This window comes from Lipophrys pholis, assembly GCF_963383615.2.
Source record: "Lipophrys pholis genome assembly, chromosome: 22".
In the NCBI taxonomy this organism is placed as follows: Eukaryota; Metazoa; Chordata; class Actinopteri; order Blenniiformes; family Blenniidae; genus Lipophrys; species Lipophrys pholis.
Genome location: NC_137644.1, coordinates 5,718,995 through 5,743,650, shown reverse-complemented (window position 1 = coordinate 5,743,650; position 24,656 = coordinate 5,718,995). Strand labels below are relative to the sequence as shown.

The 24,656-nt window shown below is 44.1% G+C and overlaps 1 protein-coding gene across 11 annotated transcripts in view; it reads right to left on the bottom strand.

Annotated features, from left to right (window-relative positions):
• The window catches only part of celf2 (cugbp, Elav-like family member 2), a 235,934-nt gene that overhangs the window by 60,450 nt on the left and 150,828 nt on the right, over positions 1 to 24,656 (bottom strand). For all 11 annotated transcript variants that reach the window (XM_080491978.1, XM_080491976.1, XM_080491975.1 and 8 more), the window contains one exon: positions 12,531 to 12,613. In XM_080491978.1, coding sequence (XP_080348104.1) covers positions 12,531 to 12,613 — 83 coding nt within the window. The remainder of the gene's footprint in view (positions 1 to 12,530; positions 12,614 to 24,656) is intronic.

Here is a 24,656-nt window from a genome sequence, read left to right as displayed (position 1 = left end):
CTTGTTGCATAATATCCTCCAGGCTATAACGCATGAATGTTTGATGACACACAGCTTACTACATGATAAATTCAATATCCGACACTGCTACATTTCCGCTGTTTAGGGGCTAAACACCACCTCAAAACTCGGGTCCTTGGGGAGTTGGGACGTTTCACGAGAGCCCGTCGATGGCATCGCGAGTCGGCGGAATCTTTTGAAAGGGCCGAGGTGTAAATCGGCCGATGCCTCAGTAGGTGTGAGTTACTTCAACCGTTTTTCTTTCTTTCTTCTTCTTTCCTCTTGCTGTCCGCTTGTCTTCTTAAGTGTTGAGTGGAGCGCAATTGTGATGGAGCAGCGATATGTGTAATGGGCTTGCACCTGAACAAACAGCACACATCGACTGACAGGCCGTGGACGTGAGGCATTCCTCCCCTCGCTGCTCCGCTATCAGACGCTCTAATGAAAGCACATACTTCAAACACACAGGTAATTGCTGATAAATATATCTGATGCTGGCCTTTTACACAGCTTGCTTGCATCACTGCAATGGTGGATTGATTTTGATCACAGTCAGTAGGTCTTATTGCTGTTTGGAGACCGAGTAGCTAAAATAAGGACAGAGGAATGGCATCAACTGCGTGTGTTTTTTGGAGAACATTTTGGAACTAATTTGCACAGCAGGGAAAAAAAACAACACTGTGAATAATGCTTTTAACACCGACGTGTTGTGGCAACATCGCTTCATTAGGAACGGTACTGCTATCAGCGGTCGAACAAGGAGAGCTGCTGCCTTTCTAAAGCTGTAGCATTAGCATGGTCCAAAGCAGACGCTCTGTTACATTTCCCTGAACTCCTGTTTACTGGTGGAGCATCTTTTAATCCTGAACTCGCCTAATCCTCCTGACAGCAACAAGAAAAAGGGGTTTTCCGTTTTGGTTTTAGAAAAGTTTTGTGTTTACGCGGCAACGTTTTGAGAATGATGTCTGTTTACATGGAAATGACAGAAGCGTGGAAAACGATGTTGTTTTCATGTAGGGCCACTAGTGGGTGCTGTTGTTTGTTGCATGCATGCAGACAACAATCCGCTCTAAACATTAACAATGGAAGAACACAGACATTCTAGTGGACAGAAGACCAAGTTGGATCGTTATTATAGTGACTATCAGGAGAATACAGACTGTGAGTCATGACACGACGGAGGAAACGTTGTTCTTAATGTACATCTACTGAGCATGTGCAGAACAACTATTTACTCTGGCCTTGGCGCAAATGCTGTGGCAGCGTTTACACGGAGTCTGAGTGTTTTCAGACGGTTGTATGTTCTGTGACATGGCGCACCGTTGTCGCCCAAACGAACCCCCATGACGCGACGAAAGTTTCTCTTGGAACATCCCGGGAAGTTCTTACTTGATAATCGTGTCGTGGAAACGAGGCCCAGAATATGTTGACTGGGTGAGATCACTGGAATCTCTGAGTTACGGAACGTGTGGGAAGTTGTGAGAATTCTAGAATTCCTCAGAATATTCTTGCGCAACACCATTGAATTGAAATGTTCCAGTTCACTGAATGTGTGTCATGAAGATTTGCTAAGAAGGATGCATGATGAATAGGAATATCAAGGTCATAAAAAGCATGATCATCAAAGTAATGAACAAAGATATTTCTGCTCTTTTTGTTGAACTCGATACCTCAGTTTATTCTCTCCCTCAAGATAAAGTTAACAGGCCACTGCTTCGACACTCAAAACACTTAATAAACAGATAATGTAGAATTAGCAGTAAAAAAGCTGCGCAGGACACTGGAATGCAAACCACAGTCCTCCATCAACTTACAGCGAGCGCTCGCGCTCCCTTCAAACGAGCTGAGCAGTCGAGAGTCTTACGACCGAGGGGGCTTCTGCATGAAAGCATATGATTTCTCACATCATTGAAAATGATAATACACATTATCACTTCAAGTCTGCGCCTCGATCCGCGGCTCTGTCCACCAACTCGAAATAATAAATGACCGATTAGATGACTTATGCCTTCAGATTATAAATTGCTGCTTTTAAACCTTTAACCTTGCTCCGGATCACACTCGCTTTGATGAGGCTCCTTTGATGTGCCTTTGCTTGTGCGAACACACACCAACCTCGTGCCTGTGTTCTGCCAGCCGAGCGTCACTAATTATCTCAGTGGCGTAAAGGTAAGGGAAGCGGGGACCTTGTGTGTGTGTGTGTGTGTGTGTGTGTGTGTGTGTGTGTGTGTGTGTGTGTGTGTGTGTGTGTGTGGTCTCAGTGCGATGCTCGCTTTTAATGAGCCCCACGCTCCTTATCAAGCTTGGCGCTCGACAAACGCTCTGATCCGCCCACATGGAGGACGGGACTCGACTGATCGCGTCTGATACCCCCTCGCCTCCCCCCTCATACGCCCCCCACCCCATCGGCACCCTAATCAACCTTCCTCTCTCTCTCTCTCTCTCTCTCTCTCTCTCTCTCTATCTGTCTCTCTCTCTCTCTCTCCCTCCTACCTCCCCTCTGTCTTACTGTCAGAATGAAATATCCTTGAGAGAAACTGCGAATCAAAGGGCTTTTCATCCGTTTTCACAAAGAGAAAGGAGACGGAGAGGGAGTAATGATGGAGGGAGAGGTTCGACAGGACAAAAGAGATGGAGAGAGGAGAGCGAGGGCAGAGAGGTATAGGGAGAGAGGGGGAGAAAAGGAAAGGAAAGGATGAAAAGAGCAAAGTCCTGCGAGCTGGAGGGCGCTCCAGAGGACACGTCCTAGATTCGTTCTCACCCGTTCCATTCATCCTTCCATCTTTCCCTCCCTTCCCAGGCTTCAGACGGGAACAGCAGCCCCCAGGGCTCCTTCCCAGTGGGGGGGGGGTGGGGAGTGGGGGGGACACCGGCCATTTAGACATCTGTCAGCCGCTAATGAAAGAGTTCAATTTAGTGGAAAATCTAAAACAACCTTGTCTGACAGGCAGGCTGACAGCCTTTAACTCGCCATGTGTTGTTGCACGCGCCTCAGCGTGTGTGAGCATTAAGGAGGAATTAACCAAGAAAGGGGGGTGGGGGTTGGGGTGGGGTCTCAGACTCTGCAGAAAAATATAGAGTACGTGTGTTCTGGTCCAGGGGGACGGGTGGGGGGGTGGGGGGCTTTGAATCACTCCGGGGGTGCAGGGCATGTTTTTGGGCGATAGATTTGTTCTGCTTTTTTGAAAATTTGTGCTATTAGAGTTGCCGAGATGAACACATGGCTCTCCAGGCAACACGTGCACGCGCAGACAGACGTGCGCGCTTTGTCAACCCCCTCCCCCCCCCAGCTTCATTAGTGTGTCATTAGAAAAAAAAAAAAAACTTCCAGAAACAGCCTCCACTGAAAAAACTCCATGTGCCACACAGATAACTCATTATTTTTGTCCCTTTTCTTCCTTTTTTGTATTTTCTCTTTACTTGTTATAGATTAATCCACCTGCTGATTCATGTGCCGCACCGCCTGGCGACGCTGCTATTAGTGAGGTGGAATAGTCACAACTGAGCTCAGCTTTATTGGCTCTGAAAGCACCGATGTTTGGATTCACGACGCTCTGAAATTGCATTGTCTGGAAAGATGAAGGCCGTCAACGCGACGCTGCAGTGGACGTCCGCGCGCACACACACGCACACGCACGCACGCACGCACGCACGCACGCACGCACGCACGCACGCACGCACGCACACACACACACACACACACACACACACACACACACACACACACACACACACACACACACACACACACACACACACAGAAGTGCTAGTTTCGTGGAGTCCACACAGAATTGACAAAAAAAAAGAAAAGCTGCATTAGTTTTCAGATCTAAAACATTAAATACTGATCTAAGTAACATCATCGAGTTTTACAAAAAGATTCATATTCAAAGAACTGACTCAGGTCAGTCCTGTATGCGTTTCGGTTGAGAAGACACAGAAGCAGCTTTAAAAGATGCAAAACATCGTTTTTTTTTAACGCTTTAAGAATGAAAGAAAACCTTTTTTTTTTTTCTTCCCCTCACTGAAATGCCAACTCGGATAAAAACATTTGAATATTTGGGAATGCTTGTTCGGATTTGGAAGCTTAGGTCAGCAGATCTGCTGTCACTGTGAGAAGTTTAAGACTCATTTGTGCGATTATTGTTCGGTGGTCTACAATTTCTTGAATTAATCAGAATCAGTCAAACGTTTCTTTCATGTTTCTATCTTTTTGTATCTGCAGAGCATGAATGCGCGGTATCTGGAAACAGAATTCATCGCAGTTCATTCGGTCTGTTCGACCGATGTCATCATTGCTCACGTCATCGTGATAACAATAAATTCACCTTATATTGTGCAGCCAAGACTGTTTTCATAAACAAACAAAAAACAAATGGGGAAATCTTCTGTGAGAGAAATTGAGCAGAAAAATGAATGAAAGAACTGCTAAATCGTATTTGATCAATTCGATACCTCAGAAATGTTTTACTTTCTTATTTGAATAAACCAGTGAGTGTGTCTGTGTGTGTGTGAATGAGTGAATGTGACTCACACTGTACAGAGCTTACGGGACTGAAGCAAAGATAAAGCGCTATCGGCGACATACCATTTAACATTTAGGCCCCGTTTACACGACAACGAATTCGAGTGTATCCGCAAAACTTTCTTCACTTTTGGGGGGGTCCGTTTACACGGCATCAGTTTGCGGATGCACTGTATCCGCAAAGTTTTTAATCCGGCTCCCAAGGTGGAAAGATTCTTTCACGGAGACTGATGGAGGCTACAGAGCCTGTTACTGCGCATGCACACCTCTCCCCCTCCCTCCTGCTCATCCAGTTGTAAACAAACATGGCGGCCGCGTAGTGGTACGACCCGCGGTCCATATTCTAGTTTTATCGTCCATATCAGTAGTTCAATAGTTGAGACTCACCCCTGATAGCATCCGATGTGTCATCAGTCCATGCGGATGTCACGTTCTCTCCATTTTCTTCACGTTTATAGTGTTTTGTTCTCTGCCCAAACGTCTGCGTAGTTTCATAACAAAATCAGGCAACAGCGCCCTCCAGTGGCCCGGCATACTAACTACATCGTTGTCTCTGCGTCCGCTGCTACAGTGTAAACGCACTCCTTTTTTTAAGCGGATTAGGTGTTGTCACGTGAAACGTTGTCGTGTAAACAGGGCCTTAGTTGAGGAACCAAAAACAAGGCTGAGTATTAAAAAGGGTGAGCGATTCATTTGAACTTTTAAATCAAATAAATAACAATGAGGTTATTGTCTGAGATCATCTCAGTGACTCCAGTCGATTCACTCTAAAACGCAAGTTTGAATTTAATTCGATATGAATTGACCACGGCTTATAAAAGTCTCCTCTGTGTTGACTTTGCAAGGTTTTTCACCAAAAACTACATTAATCAGCATCTTTTTACAGCAGGATGCCCAATGACTTGTGACAGCAAACGCAAAGACAAGAGAAAAGGTTTGATGGAACTCCATAAAATCCCCCAAACAACAAGCTTCTGTAATGCAGGATGAAGGTCCTATTCTGGTCTGTTTTGTTATTGTTTTTTTCCATCATTGTTGCTGTTCTGTATATTATTCCATCAATGAGCCCTCAAAAGACTTTATGAATACTAGTTTGAAAAAGGCAACTTCACTATTACCACACAGTCTTGTCTATTTAACAGCCAGGTTTAACAATAGATTATAAAGTTCTGTTCACTGGGATTAATATAATGCTAAAACTGATTGGCATTTAAACCTGCACGGCAATCAGCCATAACATTATGACCAGTAAATTGTGAAGTGAATCAAACCTTTTGGTGGACTGGGACATGTTAGGAAGCGGGGTCACATTCTGTGAAGTAGAAAGTAGAAAAAGCCTGGCCTTGATCGTGACTTTAAGGTTATCACTATGTCAGTACATATCGCCAAGGCCACAGAGCGTCTTTACAATGAAAGAAAAAAGTAAAAACAACTTTTTAAAAACGTCTCGGAAGCTTGAACTTCTTAAGAACGCTCACTCTCCATGTAGACGGTGGAAATGCTGCTACTGGTCATTCCCTTCACGGCTGTAATGAATAGTTGTTGTGCACATGCTCAGTAGATCAGAACAAAGTTTCCTCCGTCGTCTCATGACTCCCAGTCCATGTTCTCCTGGACTTGGTAGTTTTATTTTGACAGTCACTGTAATAACAATTCAACTTGGTCGTCTGTCCACTAGAATGTCCGTGTCCTCCCATTGTTAATGTTTGGAGCCGATTGTTCTCTGCTGCTTGTGTGTGTGGTTTTATTACAAAAACAAAAAACAGCACCAACTGGTGGCCCAACATGCGCACTACATCGTTTTCAGCGTTTCCGTTTAAATGGACATCAATTTCAAAATGATGTCCTGTAAACGTGAACTTTTCTGAGCGTTGCCACCTGAGACGTCGTCGTGGAAACGGGGTCTTAATCACACTTTTATTCTGTGGAAACAGATTCCTCACAGTCTTTTGGGGTATGTATATTGCACATGCTGAAGCTAGAACTTTCCAATATATTATGGAAATCTGCAAAAGAAGACAAGTGGAAAGGTATAGAGCAGGTGGAGGAACTACAAACTCTCTCTCTCTCTCTCTCTCTCTCTCTCTCTCTCTCTCTCTCTCTCTCTCTCTCTCTCTCTCTCTCTCTCTGGCACAGAAGCTTCACCCTCACAGCACTTTGCTCTCATCACCATCATCGCCTCTCTGAGAGCCGCATGGGGAGAGATTCATCACATAAACCACAGACCTCTTCACTTATTGCCCTCCTAAAAAAAAAAAAAAAAAAAAACGGCAGCCGTTCAATTGTTTCTGCCCTAAACCAACATGGCCGCTGCTTGGCACTGCCAATACCGGGTGCCCTTTTCCCTCCAGTTTGGCGGCGGGCCAGCTCTCCCTATCAGGGCCTTGGGTTTGGAAGGAGAGAGCGAGCGAGCGAGGAGGACAAGTGCCAATACAAACATTGTTCGCTGGCTTTTACAAGCCAGGAGAGTGGAGGAAGTTAATAAGCAGGTATTGGTTTTTAACTGCGGCCCGTTTATTGCTTCGCCCTCGAGCGTGCTGGAGTGGCTCGACTCCACCTTTTTCCCCGTCCATCTGCCCATCACCTTTGCTAACCCCGCCGCTCAATTCCTCCCTCCTCGCTCTGTCTGCTCGCCTTTTGTCTTGACGCGCCTCGATGGGCAATTAATTCGCCATCCTCATCATCTGTTTTTTTTTTCTTTTTTTTTTAATGTCCCTCACTGGCTGCTTTCCCCTCATCTATTTCTCTGCCCTTTATTATGTTAAACTGAGGTGGAACCACTTAAAAAAACACACACAAAAAAGAAAGAAAAAAAAAAAAAAAAACAGTGGAGAAATTACACAGCGAACCTTGCTCGAGCCACTCAATAATCCGTCATTCTGTCACGATTGATTCAGCGCACGTTCAAGAGCGCACCATATTCACCGGCCCTCTTCATGAGTCTGTATATCTAATTTAAAAAGTGCATTCGTTTGTCAATACTGGACAATCGCATTTCCAGCCAGGCCGGCGTTGTCTAACTCTGACATGATGAATATGACGGCGCTTTAATTATGTGCATATTGTGCCGTTGATCAGTGTCATCTGGGTTTCGATGGACTGTTTTAATTTCCCAGTCGCGGAGCGCTTTATGAATCCGCCTCGGAAAGAAACTCGCCTGTCTGCTGGTTTTGCAGCTTCATATTCTGACGTTGCGTCTTTTTAATTTTTTTTAAAAATAATGATAGTTGCAGTACAGCAATCAGTGACAGTGGTACGATCTCTACAAGTAGCAGAAAAGCTTATCAAGGGTTACTTTATTTCTACAAATCCTGATAGTTGTTAATATGGGAGTAAAAGACTAGTTTGTATATGTTTTGTTGTTTGCTGGAAACGTATAGCCCAACATGATTGTGTAAGAACTCATTTTTGGTCCAAATGGTTGAATGTGTTTCAGAGCAAAGTCTATATTTAATTTAATCTTTAAAAAAAACAAAGCAAGCTGAAATATAGAAAGAAACACGTGCAGAAAGCAGCAAACGTCAAAAGTTCTCTAATTGTGACACTTTACAGTTTTGATGTATGTTTTTGCATAATCACCCTCAATTTGACGCGTTTTCAAAACGTTTCAAGTGAAAACGCTTTTTGCGTTTCAGAAAAAAATTCACGTTTACACTGCGACGTTTAGAAAACGATGTCAGTATGCCAGCTTTCACAAGCGTTGCATTTTCCCGTTTACAAAGTGGCAAAGTCAAAATGGTTTCAAAAAGTGGCATTTTTTCCTCCCGCCGTTTCTACAGAGATGGAGCTTTTTCAAAAAGTTTCACCGTAGGAGACGATCCTTATAAAGTTGTTTTTTTCAGCGACTCGAACGTTTTGCGCTTTCACTTGTTAACGTTGCCGTGAAAACAGTCGCTAAAGCACCCTGGGGAAATTTCCTTTTTCGGCGTTTGGCCATCCTGTGTTTCCGCAGCAGTGGGCAGCCACATGACCTGTCCTCTCCGGGAATTTGAACCAGCAAACTCCCAATCCCTCGTCTCGTCTCAAAGCCAGCCCGGCCCCAAAGACAAGTCAAGGAATATTGTAAAACCCATACCAACGTCGAGCGGGCACAGAAGACGGGCAGTAACAAAAACATCATTTGTAGTAAAAGTATCTGATTTTGTGCGTTTTCAAGAAAAAAAATACAGTTTAGTTGAGTTTCACAATATGACCAAAGGAACTCGTCTCACTGATAATCCCCAGCTGTGAAAAAACATTTTAAAACGCTCCTTCCACTTCTGAAAGCTTCACCTGCGCTCATGTCGAAAACAAAAAGCCCAAAACACAAGAAGCCGGAGAGAAGCCGCGAAGCGGTGGGATGGCCAGATAGGAGAGAGGGAAGACGGGTGTTATGGTGTAGAAGAAGGCGATTTCATGTCGGTCTAATCCTGCCACTGCTGCAGTGTGCGTCCTCCCCGGGGCCGCTTCACACCTCCGACAAGGGATAAGGGACTAACTCTCACGGCGCGGGAAGACACAGCGAATTTAACGTACTTATTCCGCCAGCAATTAACACGGCGACTCCGAGCAAAACAACAAGCCTGGCTCGGGATGGGAAAGCCGGAGCATAAATCGCGGGTACGGCTCCGGTGGGATTGGCAGCACGAGCCCCGTCCTGCCCAGGAGGGCCGTCCGCTCCTCCGAACTGACAGGAGCCAGACAGCGAAGGCGCTCAGCCGATGAGATTCCAGTTAGGCGAGGGGAGCGGGCGCGGGAACAGCCAATAACCTGAGCGGGGGGGGGGGGGTCTGGGGGGATCTGGGGGCCTCTAAATATCCACCCAGGGCGAGGGAGAAAAAAGAAGTGCCAGAGCACGAACAAGCTGCATCCCACTTTCCCTATTGCTCTCCGGGGCGACGTCCGGGAAACAATATCGCAGAGAGAAGTATGAACACACTCCTTCATGGAAAGACGGCACATGTCCAGAAAAGCAGAGATAAACACAAAGCAAGCAACTTCCTGTTCTCGTCGTCACGTGCCTTCACAGGAAGGGGCAGCTCAGTTTTCATGAAACCCATGAAAGACAATACGATGTGGGAATGCCGGTAAAATCATCGTCATCTTACAGAAAAGAGCCACAAGAAAAATCTGAGGGAAAAAAACTACAGATCCCATGTTCTCTCAGTTAAAACTGTTTCTCAGTAGATGACAGCATTCTGCAGATTATGTTTGAAGTAGATTTAGGAAAAAGAGAAAGTAACTATAACTTCTTCAAATAAACAACATTTAGAAACGAAGAGAGGAAAGTTCCGTTTCAGTAAAACGGCTCCAGTTATGGGACAATCGAGACAAAAGATTCTAAGACACACACTAGATTTTATGAAGTGATTAAAACAAGATTATTATTGAAATACAAAGAAAAGATGTAGAATCAAACTGTTTTGTTTTTTTGACTATGTAGGCCAAAGGACGTTATAATCATTTTGATTGTTATTTGCGTTTTTTAATTTTCATTGTAAAATAAATATTTCAGATAAAGGGGCAGAGAATATAAGTTTAATCTTTCTGCTCAGGAATTTGAAAACTTTTGTTCTGTATCGTATTGTGTATTTATATTTTGACAATGAATTTAATAAACTAAAGAACCTATTTAGCATTAATAAATATGATTATTATGATTTTGGGACACTTTTATCAAAAGTTTTCCAACGTTAGGTAGAATCATTCAGTGTACTGTCAAATATCAGAATTGATTTTGACCCAAGGGTCAAACAATAGCAGGAGCTCCAGGACAGGAGAAGAATGAAGTGATTTAAAGAGCCAGAGCTGGAAAATCTTCCACTCACTTTTGCTTGAAATATGTTAGTTTATTGATGGAAAAATCAAATATGAATCAGGATTTGTAACTGCAGCAAATCAAGTTAATCTAATAATCGTCTGCCATTGTGATTATTTTTTGCACGTATAATTGATTGATAACGTCCATGAGTCAAAACAGGCCATGATATTACAGAAAAAAAATGAACTATTTTTGATTAGAGTCTTGGATACCATCTCAATTACTACCAAATTTAATTTGATTGCATTGGTCGTTCTTAATAGGCGTCCATTAAGCTCCATCACACTCCACGGACCGAGGACATGAAGAAACAAAACTACTTTCCAATCTTACAAATGTTTAACTCAGACTGTTACTGATCCACCAAAATAGCCCATTTAATAAAAAAATAAAAAAAATAAAATAAATAAATGCCTTTATGGAGGATGTTTCAGTTGAGGCGTCGTTATTAGAACTGTGGTTGGATTCCTCAACTGGTCTCGCCTGAGTTAAGAGTAAATTAAACCTTCATGGACGAGTTTTGGAGTTGAATCTTTAGGTTAATTATCTTTAGCAAAAGCTGAACTGATCGACACCCGCGGCAAACACCGTAGTCATGAAACACTTAATTACCTGCAAATTCATGGCTCTGGAATCCATTCATTAATCCTAATGGTTTTGTTTTGTCATCTGAGTGTGTGCGGCTGCTTCGTAGAAACTTCTGTTTCAAATCAAACCTTTTATATTTCTTCATGTGTGATTTTGATTGTCACAAAAAACGGTTTCCATCTTGCATTCTGCTTTAACGTGCCGTAAGATGGAAACCAAAACTTCTTTTGGGAATAGTTTTCATGAGAAGATGATTCATGCAGGTCCTTGTGGCCCTACTTCATCAATGTGATTCACAAGCACCGGAGAATTACACAACAATTTCACAGTATTGATCTGGAGATCTCAGCATTAAGTGCTTCATTGTTTGCGCCGATGACAACAAGTCCCCCAAAAATAGCACTTAAGCTACTTATTTTGCAACATTCTGGCATGTTCAAACCGATGTTTTAGCTCTCCAATCTGTAATCCACACCTGAAAGCCTGTGCAACAGCTGAAAATTCTAAAGTTGCTAAATGTCCCCGAAAAAAAATACAAAAAAAAGGGGGCTAAAAATGAAAAAAATAAATAAAATAGCTACGTCAGCCAAAATGGTTAAAATAAGTGAAATAGCTTGGAAAAATAAAGCTAGAACAATTACAATGACTGTGGGCGGAATAACAGTGATAATGACAACAATAGCAAAAAAACCCAAACCTTTTCAAACGCTGCAATTGCTTCACCAGCGAAATGGCTAAAACAGCTAAAAACGCACAAGATGGCTAAAAATGGTTAAAAGCAAATTCAGAATTTGTCGAAAACAGCTAAAATGGTTAACTTGGCTCAAAACTGTTAAAATGATTAACTCAGCAATAAACCGAAAAAAATAACTAAGTCAGCTACAATCATTAAAATGGCTAACTCGGCTGAAAACCGCTAAAATGTTAACTAAAATAAAACCTGCTAAAATGGCTAACTCAGCTTAAAATATTAAAAAAAGTTAACCCAAACGAAATCTGCTTAAAGGTTAACTCAGCTAAAAGCAGCTAAAATCTTAACTCAGGTAAAAACTGCTAAAATGGCAAACCCAAATAAAAACAGCTTAAATGTTAACTCAGCTAAAAGCAGCTAAAATGGCTAACTCACATAAAAAAAGCAAAAAAAAATAAAAAAGCAAAAAAAAAGAAGCTGAAATGACAGAAAAGTAAAACTAACTTTGCTGCGTTATCTTCTTTCTGAACTTTATAAACCTGGTTTGCAGCACTGGACGGTTTTTATTTGGCTTGAAGTTCAAACATACGTATGAAAAATGACGATAAGACACCCGTTGGTAAAATAACTTTTTTTTTTGTTGGTTTCGAGCTACAACGATACACACAATAGTAAATTTGAGCACATTCACTGTTTGAACACGTGAGATTAGTTCGGCAGTTTGTACGCTCGTGCACAAACACACACACACACACACACACACACACACACACACACACACACACACACACACACACACACACACACACACACACACACACACACACACACACACACACAGGTTCGGCAGCCTCGGGGTGCTGCTGGAAGTGTGTGATTAGAGGTAACAAAAAATGGGAAGAGGAGAATCGAGGACACACACTCACCCCCGTTAAGGTCTTTATGTTATGCAGTGCATTCTGGGCTTCAAGGGCAGCTTTCCTTGTGTAAAACGTGACAAAACAGCAGCCTGGGGAGAGACAGAAACAGAAAGGAGAGGGGAGGAGGATGAGCATCAGGAGCAACAAAGAGCATTTTCTCCATTCATCTGCTTGGCATCACCTGTCGACACTGGCAGACGCTGAGCGAATGCTAAGGACAAAACATCCTGGCGGAGACGAGAGAGAGAGAGAGAGCGAGCAAGACAGAGAGGGAGGGAGGGTGGGAGAGAGAGAGAGAGAGACGCTTTTTGGATTTGTTTCAACGCTGATGACTTGAGCCTCGAGGAAGCGCGCGGACGCGGCGACGCGATAGAAGACAGAGGAAAAGAAAGTGGCGCAGGAAAGCGGTGCGTCTTCATTAATCCTTGAGTAACCGGTCATTCGCTCAAAGAGCTCATTCAAGATCCAATGCACACATCACATAAGTTACAAAAAATATCTGTATTTTCTAAGAATTCAAAAGAATATTTCAAAACTTATCGACATCATGTGGCACGAAAGTTAGCGTTAGCTACGAGCTAAACTCTTCAGCCTGACGGACAAAAACACAGTAAATAATGTACAGAAATTGATAAGATCAATGCTGAGTAAAGTCAAATTAATAAAGACAAAATACTACACGAAAGCTAAAACTAATCTGAGGTTAGCAGTCGCTTTAGGTTACAAACATACATCCATCCATCCATACATACATACATACATACATACAATGGTACAACTTCATCATTACAGTTCATTTACTTCAGTGCGTGAAAACAGACATTGCTATAGACAAACGACAAAGTGCAGGAGAACTATTTATGACTGCAGTACGCATGCGCCGTATTAACTTTTCAGAAAAGTTGTGTTTTCCCCCGTTTCCACGGAGTCGGAACAGTTTCTCAAAGTTCCACCTTGGGAGCCGTTTTCAAAGCTTTCGGTGGCTCGGAGCACCACTGTTGTGTAAACGGACCCGCAAAACGCTCTGAAAATCTTCTGCTGTTCAAAATGTAAACGGGGCCTCATTTGTAGCTGGTAGGCTAACGATAGCATTGTTAGCCGTCGACCTGCCGACGGTCACTAGAACATAAATTCAACAGGGTGTTTGCAGACAAATTCAGGATAAGTCTACTGGTTTTATTGCAGCAAAACCCAAATGCCAATCTCGACATCAGGACATTTTCATGCCTTCAAATCAAAGCTTAAGAAGTATTCTGCAGACTCATTTATTCACACACCGCCCTGTGTCTGCACATGCAAACCGAAGAACGCAGAGAACGAGCGAGGTAGAAAAGGGGGGGGTACTTTGCCTTCATTAATCTGTGTAATCCCCGTAGAGAGGGGCTGGGAGGCTGCGGTTGCGGGCTGCTCTCAGTCAAACCTGCACCGTCAGGCGAAAACCGGCGGGAGGACGGCGGGGCCAGACACCGAGGTGTGACTCCTCTTGTTTCCCTCACATATACACAGCAGCTGTTGCTTGATTTATGTCAAACACAGGGGCAGAGGAAAAAGTCTCTCAGCGAGGAGCCTGTTTGTGTCCTCGTGACATGTTTGATACGATTATCTGGCTGCTGCAGGAAAACAAGACGTGGCATTTATCAAGACTAATTCACACGACTTCCAGCCACCACTTCCATAAATGCACTGAAAAGGAAAGAAATAAGCCCCATGGTACTCTCAGTTGATCAAATTCTGTTGAGAGAAAAACAAAAACAACGTGCCACCACGGCGAGGAGAAACTCAATCGGCGTAGCCCTTAAAGTTACTCCAATGTACCACAAAGTACCACAACGTATACCTTAAAGGTACTCCAATAAAACCCTTAAAGGTAGGGACATTTCTGGGGTTTTCTTTCCACATTTTTGGTTTAAATTATCGTTAATCATCGTTCGGACAGCTTCATATCTGTGAATTTGGACAATAATTTGCAGTCAACCTCAATGATCAATCTTAGTTGGAGGCTTAAGCTGTTGCTTTAGATTAGCATTAATCTTCTCGCATCAACTCAAATAGCTTTAATGCAAAATGTTTTCTGTATTTTTTGTTGAGTAGGACTTTTTAGAGTGCAGTCAAGTGTAAAACGCTGGGGATGGATACTGAGGTGGACTTTGTTATGATGTATTTTTATGGAAATTAAGACACTCATGAATTTTGGGGCTAAAGAGCAAGTACAGAATATGATCACAGAGCGCGGCTTATCACTTGTGATTATCTTGCGTTTGACCTGCAGCCGCTGACGTGCTTAACAAGGTAAATACACATTAGCATACGCCGGCCACGCCACACGCGAGCCTCTGCCGCCGTGGCTTCGGCGTCTCCTTCCAGCTTCGCTCATCTGTTCATTTCAGTGTGTGTTTATTTGTCCTGAGCTGATCCGGGAGCGCGACTGTTTACATCTGCTTTGTTGTCCTCCCTGTAGCGCCCCGCCGACATAAATTGACTGGGTGAGAGCGAGCGGTCATGGTTTCATGGCCCGTATCGCGACACTCGACACTGCAGTGCGTCTTAGTGAAATCCAACAGTGAGCATCTGGAGCGGGTTTAGCATCCAAATCCCCGAGTCCCTTTGATGAGGCTGCGGGCGAAATGGATCCGAATTTCCTGCGGTGTCCTCTGGGTATCGGAGCTGGTGAAGGCTTGGCTCTTAGCCTGGCGTCGGCAACGTGATCGGCGTTGTGATTCTGGTGCCGGTGCATGAGTGCGAGCAGGATGAACCCTCGGTGTGTAGCAGCAGCTCAGCGTCACTTCACCGGACCCTCGTGGCTCCACGTGAGCATTCCAGTTCGTACTCTGCCATCGCGGCAACGATGCTAACGATCCCGTTTGGCCAAGAAAAACGAGCCTCTGGAAAACACATGGCAATACTGGAACCACATCACACGTTCACCTGATGTCTGGCAGCGCTCGTCTGAAGGTCACGTGTCTGGTTGAGGATAAATTAACTTTCAGCTGTCAGGATTTATTCACCACCATGATTTTCACACCAGCTTCACGAGTTAAAGCAAAGAAAATAAGAAAGGGAATCAGACTTCGGAGGAAAAAAATATATAATTTAGATTCCATGAAAGTGAGTTTTCCAGGTCCGGTCCAGATTTCATTCTGGTTCTGCGATCCCTGGGGGGTCTGCATCCCCAGGTTGAGAACCACTGCTGCACAGTCGTGGAATTTCCTCTTTATCTTGGCTCACATTGATAAAAAATTGGATTTGAAGTTAAAATAAGGACCAATATCTTTAGATTAATTTCAAGTACCAACATTGGAAAAAAAAAAAAAAAAAAAACTCAAACACCATTCCAATAAAAACTAAATAGATATTCATTCTGAAGTGTTCTTATGAATTATTTGTAGAAACACTTATGGTGAATAATGGTCCCAAGTAATGCTGAAATTAGTATATTTACAACTGAGAATAATCAAAGCAATAATGATCTTGTAAAATGAAGATCTTCTGAAGCATAAAGCTTCAAACTGTAACATGCTAAGTAAGGTTGACGTAAAGTAGCTTTCCAACTGCGAAAATCCATTCATCTAAACTGCTTTTTTTCATAGCTAGTGATGAGAGCGTTTATCATTGCTACTATATAAAGAAATTCCAGCATTATTCCAGTTGTGTCCGAGCTTTGTCCGTGTGTTAGCGATTAGCAATTCCAACTACACAGCATGAGGGTTAGCTGCTAGCCCAACACCGAAAAATTTGAATTCCAGTGGCATTTTATTCCTGTAAAATCTTTAGATTTTGGTGTTAGCATTAGTGATTCAGACGGCGTGTGGCGTGCCGAGGAGGGTCGGCTGTTAGCGCCGCGCTAGCCGCCGCCGCCGTGTGTTGTGATTCTGGAGGTGTAGCCGGGAGCCTGCGAGCCATGCGGCATGTGGCGGATCGTCCCAGGTGGTGGGCTGTCAAGATGGGGATCAAAGAGCAGAGGAGTGGACCTCACACACACATGAATACACACACTTGAATACACACACACGCGCGTGCGCGCGCGCGGTGCTCCACTTCCACCTGTTTAAGAGTCAGCACATTCACACACCGAAGAACTGCAGATTTTAAGAACATGCCTGCAAGTTTGCTTTTTATTTACACATAAACATACCTGTGTGACAACCTTGAATAAGTGTGTTTGTGTGTGTGTGTGTGTGTGTGTGTGTGTTTGTGTGTGTGTGTGTGTGCCCCCTTTCGCTCAGCACAAACATTTACCTGAAGGCCAAGAGAGGGCTCAGAGCAAGGAAGATTCACTGCTTGTGTTGTTGAAGAGGGACACTCCAAAACACACACCAGAGATGTGCATACACACATTCAGAGTGAAGGGAAGCTGGTGTGTGTGTGTGTGTGTGTGTGTGTGTGTGTGTGTGTGTGTGTGTGTGTGTGTGTGTGTGTGTGTGTGTGTGTGTGTGTGTGTGTGTGTGTGTGTGAGAAGGAGACAGAGAGGACATGTGAAAGAAGGGCAGAGGGGTTTACAAAGAAGAAGGGAGAGAAACAGCAGCTGTGAGTGGAATAGAGAGCAGAGGAGGGAGATGCCTGTTCATAAATGCTTCATGGCTGCTGAAGGGGGCCTTTGACTGAGCGAAGACCCCCTCCACCACCACCACCACCACCACCACCACCGCCAGCCACACCACCCACCACACATCTCTGTCAACACACCTACCCCCTCCAACAACAGGTCGACCCCGACTCCTCTGCTGAAGACAGCAGAGCTGCAGAGGAGCCGAGGGCGGCATGTTAAGGAGACGCATTCAGGCATTTCAAGCTCTGTATTACCTTCTTTTAATCAAACATCAAGAACATACTAAGCCCTGCTCTTTGTGAAAATTAACTCAGCCACAGAGGTGACAACCCGTCTTCCAATTCTCACTTTCTTTTTCTTACATTTAATTCATTCCAGTGGGTTTTTTTTTTTTTTTGGTTCTTTTTCTTAATATGAATGAGAACATCCCGGTCTCCCCTGAAACACAGTCGATGGGTTGGTCACGTTAGCAGGAGGACCTGCTAATCTACTTAAATAGACTTTCATTATTTCTGTGCCCAGCGTCCCATGCCACACTTCGGGTGGAAATCATTAAATTAATGCGGTTATGCCTAGAAACAAGTCCAGAAAGATGTAAAACGCACGAGTCTGAGCTGAGAGAAGAGCTAAATGAGGGACTATACACTGTAAAGCAGGAGTCTCCAACCTTTATGATTCAAACAACAATTTTTTACCAATTTCTTTCAAATAAAACACATTAAACTTCACCAACAATCCTCATGAAGTTGTATATATAAAGCTTATATCTTATATAACAGTATATATTCATATTTACCTATTTAGGTTTCATTACTTATTTGCTATATTAACGATCTATTATATTTATCTAGATTCTATTCCGTGTGGCGGGAAGCTGTAAAAGAAAGTCTTTTCTATTCTATTCTGTCACTTTTATTGACCGTTTTGCTTGTTTTTCCTTCCTTTTACCTTTTCTAGAGGTTTATTCCCTTTTAGCGGGATCCACATTCAAAATGACTGCTCCTGATGCCAGTCGCTTTTAGGAAGCGAGCTGTCGGATTTGTCGATTTCTCCGTTTTTGCGTGCATTACAGCGCCCCCTATAGGCCTGACATATGTACTACATCATTATGAGTAGCTTTCATAGTTTTGCTGATGTTTCCCATATGATTAGGAAACTTATTAAGAACGCCGGGGAGAAAAAAGGTTAAGGAGCCTGGAACGTTAACATCATCATCACAAAGTCTCCACAATGGCCAACATGCGTGGTCAAACTGGTGCAGCCCCAGCAGCCGTCGCCATTGTGTGATTGTGGCCTGGCTGGAAGCTCCAGGTTCACCGCCGCTCCCCTGAAGCCGCGAGGAAGTTCGGTTTATTAAACGGGTGAGAAAAGAGCAGGAAGGGGGGAGGGCGGGGGAGTGTATTGTTGAGCTTCACCATGACTCCTCCACCCAGGGCCCTTACAGTGATCGCTCTCTCTCCCTCCATCACTCCTTTTCCCTTTTCCACATTCCTTCTGCCCCCCCCCCCCGGAGGTCCCACTCAACTGCTGACCCACATTAACTACACTCTGCAGCAATTACTGCTCACACAGGCCTCTGGGTGGCAGGGGAACGTACTCCACCTCGCTGTGCAGCTGTAAAAAAAAAAAAAGACCTTAATGTGTATAATTTATGTGTGTCAAAGAGCTGCTGAGTGACAGCAGGGGTGTGAGGGGGGGGGGGGGGGGGGGGGGGGGGGGGATGACAGCGAGCACATTCTGAATTTGACAGCACAATAAAGAACAGATTGTCAGATGGAAAAACAGGGAGAGGATGAGCGGACGGCTTCAAACAATGCTGCATCTCTGACGGGCGTTTGGCTGATGTTCTAATCCTGTTAACGTAGGAACCGGTCCAGCTCGCAGCACTTCACAAATCTACACAATCCACTGGTTACTTTGGTGGAAAAGCACCAATGTCCCCCCACCACCTACCCCCCCCTTCTCCCTCTCTACCTCCCTATCTGCCTGCCTGCCTGCCTGCCTGCCTGCCTGCCTGCCTGCCTGCCTGCCTGCCTGCCTGCCTGCACACCAAAACAACAAGAGCACTTTCCGGAAATCAAAGCCGCTCTCTGGCCGACCTCGACGTGCTCGCAGACGGAGGAGAAATCTGCAACTTTGCTCATAACCGAGCAACTCTCTCTGTCGCTGAGGCATGCAAAAGCATAAACACAGAGGGGAGAATGAAAACGGATGAGCACACACACACACACACACACACACACACACACACACACACACACACACACACACACACACACACACACACACACACACACACACACACACACACACACACACACACACACACACACACACACACACACTCCCCCCATTAAAATCCACCTGCAGCTGCTCTCTAATTGGGCCCGGGTAGCCAGCGAAAAAAAGCTAACGTCTAGTTAAGGCAATATAATTGGCTGCTCTGCTTTAGGAAAGAATGGAATAAATCAGGCCTCCGTCTCAGGTCGGCCCCGTCTCAACTGAATCCATTAGAGCAGATAATTGTCTTGGACGGCGGAGCTCTCGCTCGCCGTTGCCATAGCTGAGCGCGAGGATACAGTTGGCTCGCCGAGCGGCTGCCTGCCATTGGACGGACGGCGGGTCTCTGGACGACGGCGGCATCAGAGTGAACCGGGCCGGCGAGATTCTTGATCTGAGCAGTGACTGAAAATCACACGCTCTAATCTGCCCGCATGTGTTTATCGCCAGGCCACCAATTAATTCCCAAATCTTCGCTGGATCCACTTCCTCTTTTAGCCACGGAGATGACATTTCAGGAGATGAAACGAGGACTGATCGGGTACATTTTGATTCTGCTATCAGGGAACAAAGTCTAATGAAACCCCTCAGGCCTCCAGTTGAGATGGATCCTCCTCCACTACTCCCTACGACAACGGTTCATCCAATTCGTAGATCAAGGATCTACAATCATCAGCAAACTTATATTATAACACAAAAACCCCCTAAACAAAACAGTGAGATGGAACTTCATCGTGTTAAATTCAATTACCGTATTTCCTGTAATATAAGTCACCTGACTTTAAGTAGCATAAATCAAGAAATCCATCATGAAGATTAAATAAACATGTATATCACACTGGATAATGAGATACATTGATTTTGGTGTATTCATGTGTTTTAGTCTCAATTTCTTCCCCAGCTCTGGGCGATGTTCTTTAACCCACAAATAGCCTTGTTTCTAATGATTTCTCCACTTTTCTCTTGTTCCCCCTTAATAAAAGTAAAATGAGCAGCTAAAGAAATAAATGAAAAAGAGTAATAAGTCACAGACGTCACATGACGAGTCAAACAACTCAAAAATTGTGACCTTTAGTCCATATTATACGGTATTTAACTACTAGACAGTAACACGTTAAAAAAAAGGCTTGGCATTGACAAAGCCAGGCGAGCTTACACTTTCAGACTGTTTTCCAAATTTCAAGTCATTCTCTTTAGAATAAAGCATTTCTGAAAATAAATTATCCAACGACACTCATTATTTATCCATCTTTTTATTCATCCACAGGAACAAAGCCCCGAATGTTCCTTCAGGTACCTTCATAAACAGAAAATGACAGTTCGCTGTCAGCAGAGTCATTCCTAATGAAGTAAATGTGTTAGTCAGAGCCATCACTGTTACGCAAAGAAAAGTCTGCGATCCCCTTCTCGTCAATAGTGAGTAAAATTTGTGTCCCTCGCAATCGGAAAACGGCTTTTTAATCATGATTTTATAGAAAATGTAATAATCATTCAGGCTGCCACCGCCTTCATCCAGCTGTAATGTCATGCTTGTTAAAAATGAAATCGTTTCCTTGCTGCTTCCAAAGACCCCAGCCTCTCTTGGCTTACATCGTCATCTTTTTTATTTATTTTTTTTGAATTATTGACATGCTGAGTCACGTGCAGACTCCTGTGTGCAGGAGGCAGCCACGTAATGAAGGCATTAAACTACCCGTGTGTGTGTGTGTGTGTGTGTGTGTGTGTGTGTGTGTGTGTGTGTGTGTGTGTGTGTGTGTGTGTGTGTGTGTGTGTGTGTGTGTGTGTGTGTGTGTGTATATGTGTGTGTGTGGGCCATGCTGTATCATTAAGATAAATGACACAGCACATCCCCCCCTGCCAAAACACAGACATACACACACGGCAACAAACCCGTCACGGCGCTTAAGGTTGTGTTTTAGCAAAAGGACCGTTTTCTGTTTACCCCTCTGGCTCTCTTTGTCTCATTCTCTCTTTATCTCTCCCTCCATCTCTATTCCTCTTTCAGCACAAAATGCCAAATTGCTCCATCCTCCCCCCCCCCCCCCACCCCCGCTCATCCACTCATCTGGTTATTAACTCCAAACACATTAAACCAAGAGTAGCGCCGCGATATTCCCCAGACTGCCCAAGTCAGCACAAACATGCACGGACGCGGCGTCAACGCGCACACACCCGGGTCAAAATGCAAGAAAAATCTCACTCACTTTGTTTTTCTAACATTTCAGCCTTGAATAACTTCTTCAAGCTCCGCCCACTTTTATGACGGGCCTATGCTCCATTATCCTGCTCTCTTCACACGACAACATTTCAAGTGAAAACGCATCGTTTTTGGATCAAAGAAATGTCACGTTTAAACTTCAAAAACGTCCATTTACATGGAAACAGCAGAAATGTTGAAAATGCAGTTAACATGATGGGCCACCAGTGGGTGCTGTCGTTTGTTTTTTTCCCTGGAGGAGAATGGGCTCTAAGCATTACCAATTGGAGAACACGAACATTCTAGTGGACAGACGACCAAGTTGGACAACTATAAAACTACCAAGTCCCAGGAGAATCTGGACTGGGAGTCGTGACATGACGGAGGAAACATTGTTCTTATTGTCCATCTACTGAGCATGTGCACAACTACTAGTTACTACGGCCGTGGTCCACATGACCAGTAGCAGAAATCAAAAAATTTGCGGTTTTCACGGATACAGAGTTCGGGCGTTTTCAATGACGCTGAGCATCGTTGTCATGGAAACGGACTTCTAAAACCTTCAGCAAGTTTTCTGCTTTCACTTGAAAATATCGTTGTGCAAACGGGGCCAACTCGGCATGCCGGCCATAGTTCGGACACCTCTGTTTTAAGGTTTTGGTCAATCAGAATTTCGAAGACATGTATTGAGGAAATCTAATAAAAAAATTGTTTAAAAACTTTCCGAATTTTTTATTTGGGATTCATCTCAAAGCTTACAAGGCACTGAACAAAAAACAGTAAGGGAAATAAAATGTACACTTCAACATATACACTGAAATGATCATTTCTATTAGTTGAAAGTGTGCCTTCTCATTTTTATAACAAAAAAATCTCTACAACCAAAACCACAGATATTAAACCACAGCGTATTAAACAATCACTTGAACAAAACTGAATCATGATGGATATTAAGTCACTTTTATTGTGAAATCAAATATTAACAGAAAACTTGAGGCTCTCTTTTCAAGTCTTAGACAAAATAATCATAGAATAAAGCTCTGAATAATGTCCGTATCTGTAGTTCTGAGTTTTTCTGTGTCCATGTAAATATATTGATTCCAAATTTCAAGTTTTTCCTGTGAGAAAAGAACTCTCTGGCCTTTTGTGGGCAGATTAGAGCTGCCGTCTGTCTGTTCGATTTTTATCTCTGATTGTTTGCATGACCAGGATTAAGTTCGCACGCAACAAAGTGAAGTCGGGTTCTGTGCAAAGTTTCCATCCATTCATCTTCTGTATCTTCATCGTGGTGAGGCTCATTAAAACCCCAAAAACAATGCGCGCACAGGGAGAAAGTGCAAACTCTACACCATATGAGGTGGAGTGCCAGTCCTTTTAAATACATGTTTAACTGAGTCCCAAAAAAAAAAAAAAAATCCCCAAAGAAAACAGTATTTTTCCAACCCTAAATATCAAACATTTCAAAAGGGGACGTTTGGTGCCCCTGAACTAAAGTTCATCGTGTCAGACAAACTCTGTTTATCCCAAAGTTAACTTCCACTTTCCAAATTCCAAATGCCATCATTTATTGTTCACCATGTTGTGCTGTTTTCATCTTTTTGTTGTTGCTGCTGTTCTTGTTTGGACTCGCGGTTGTTGAAATGCTAGCTAATGAGGATGCAAAAAAAAAAAAAACGCAAGCAGGGAAAAAGTTGCACTGCCTTGTAGCTGTGAAACTTTTCTCAGCTGCTTGTGTCTCGGTGGGATTAACAAACTCATTTAAATCCAAGGGGGGGGGGGGGGGGAGTGCCGGTGGGTCACCGCCGGGGCACTAGAGCGGGCTCATTTGCCCCAAAATGGCCGCGATCCTTTTCAAACAACAGCGTCGCTAATTTCAAATAAACACATTTGGGGGGGATAAAAAGAGGAGCCGCGGTTTTTCCTGACGCGGGGGAAATTTCAAGAGGGTGGGCCGTCGCGGCTCCTCGTGGCTCAGCCGGAGCAGACGAGGCCGGGCGGGGAAAACAACAACAGCCGTGAACAAAGCCGGTAAGAGCCCGATCTAACGCTACATTTCCTCTTCATACGCCGCCGCTCGGTGCGCGGCGGAGGGACGGTAAAACAGGGAGGCAGAGAATCAAAAGGCCTGAGCGGCGAGGTGTCTGTGCTGTATTCCCACTGATGAGTGATACACTTGACTCATCAACCACAAAAACAACTCATTTCAAGGGTAGTGGAGATGGAGCGGGAGATTTGAGGGAGCTGAAGGACGGCGGGAGGCGGGAAAGTGTCTCCCCCTCCCTCGCCCCCTCGCCCCCTCCCCCATCCTCTGCAGACACGGAGGAGAGAAAGAAGACAGAGAGAGACGGAGTCATCTCAAGGCTAACAACACACAAACACAAAGACGAGTGTGTCGTCGTGCAAAAGAAAAAAAAAAAAAAAAAAAGCCGAGTTGATTCGAGTGCTGGCAGAATTCTGTCTCCAGGCTTTCATCAGCTCCAATGACTCAGTCGGAACGAGAGAAACACGCAGAGGAAGGGAGAGAAAGAGTAAAAACAGGCGGACTGAGTGGAGGCTGAAGGATGTGGCGACGTTTCGGTGCGAAAAAACCCAAAAAAACCGAGGGCTCGTTCACACCTGGCGTTAACGTGCGTTTGGGGTGATGTGATCACAACTGGCGAGCCCTAAAGACAAGTGTGAACAGGCACCAAGGCACTTTCACTCAGTCCCTGTCCACACCAGCCAAAACGTCATTTTTGGTCTTTTTGAATTTGCACAATGCATTGATACACCATTTATCGCAGTTCAGTCTTTACCAATATGTATGATGCATGTTGACATCACGACTAACAACATACTGTGCAGCACTGTTGACTCCACACACACACACACACACACACACACACAAAAACAGCAGATCATAACAGGAAGTTATGAATAGCTGGAAAATTTTAAACAATTTCCAATATAACTGCAACCTTATGAAACATTTTGCGCGATAAAAATCTTTATTTTTCTCACTGCGTTAACATCCCGAAAGGTCCAGGAGCAAGAAATAAGCTGGAAAAATCTGGTTTTATTCGCATGGGGCTTTGAGTGTTGCATGGAAAGTGCAGTTTTCTTCCAATTA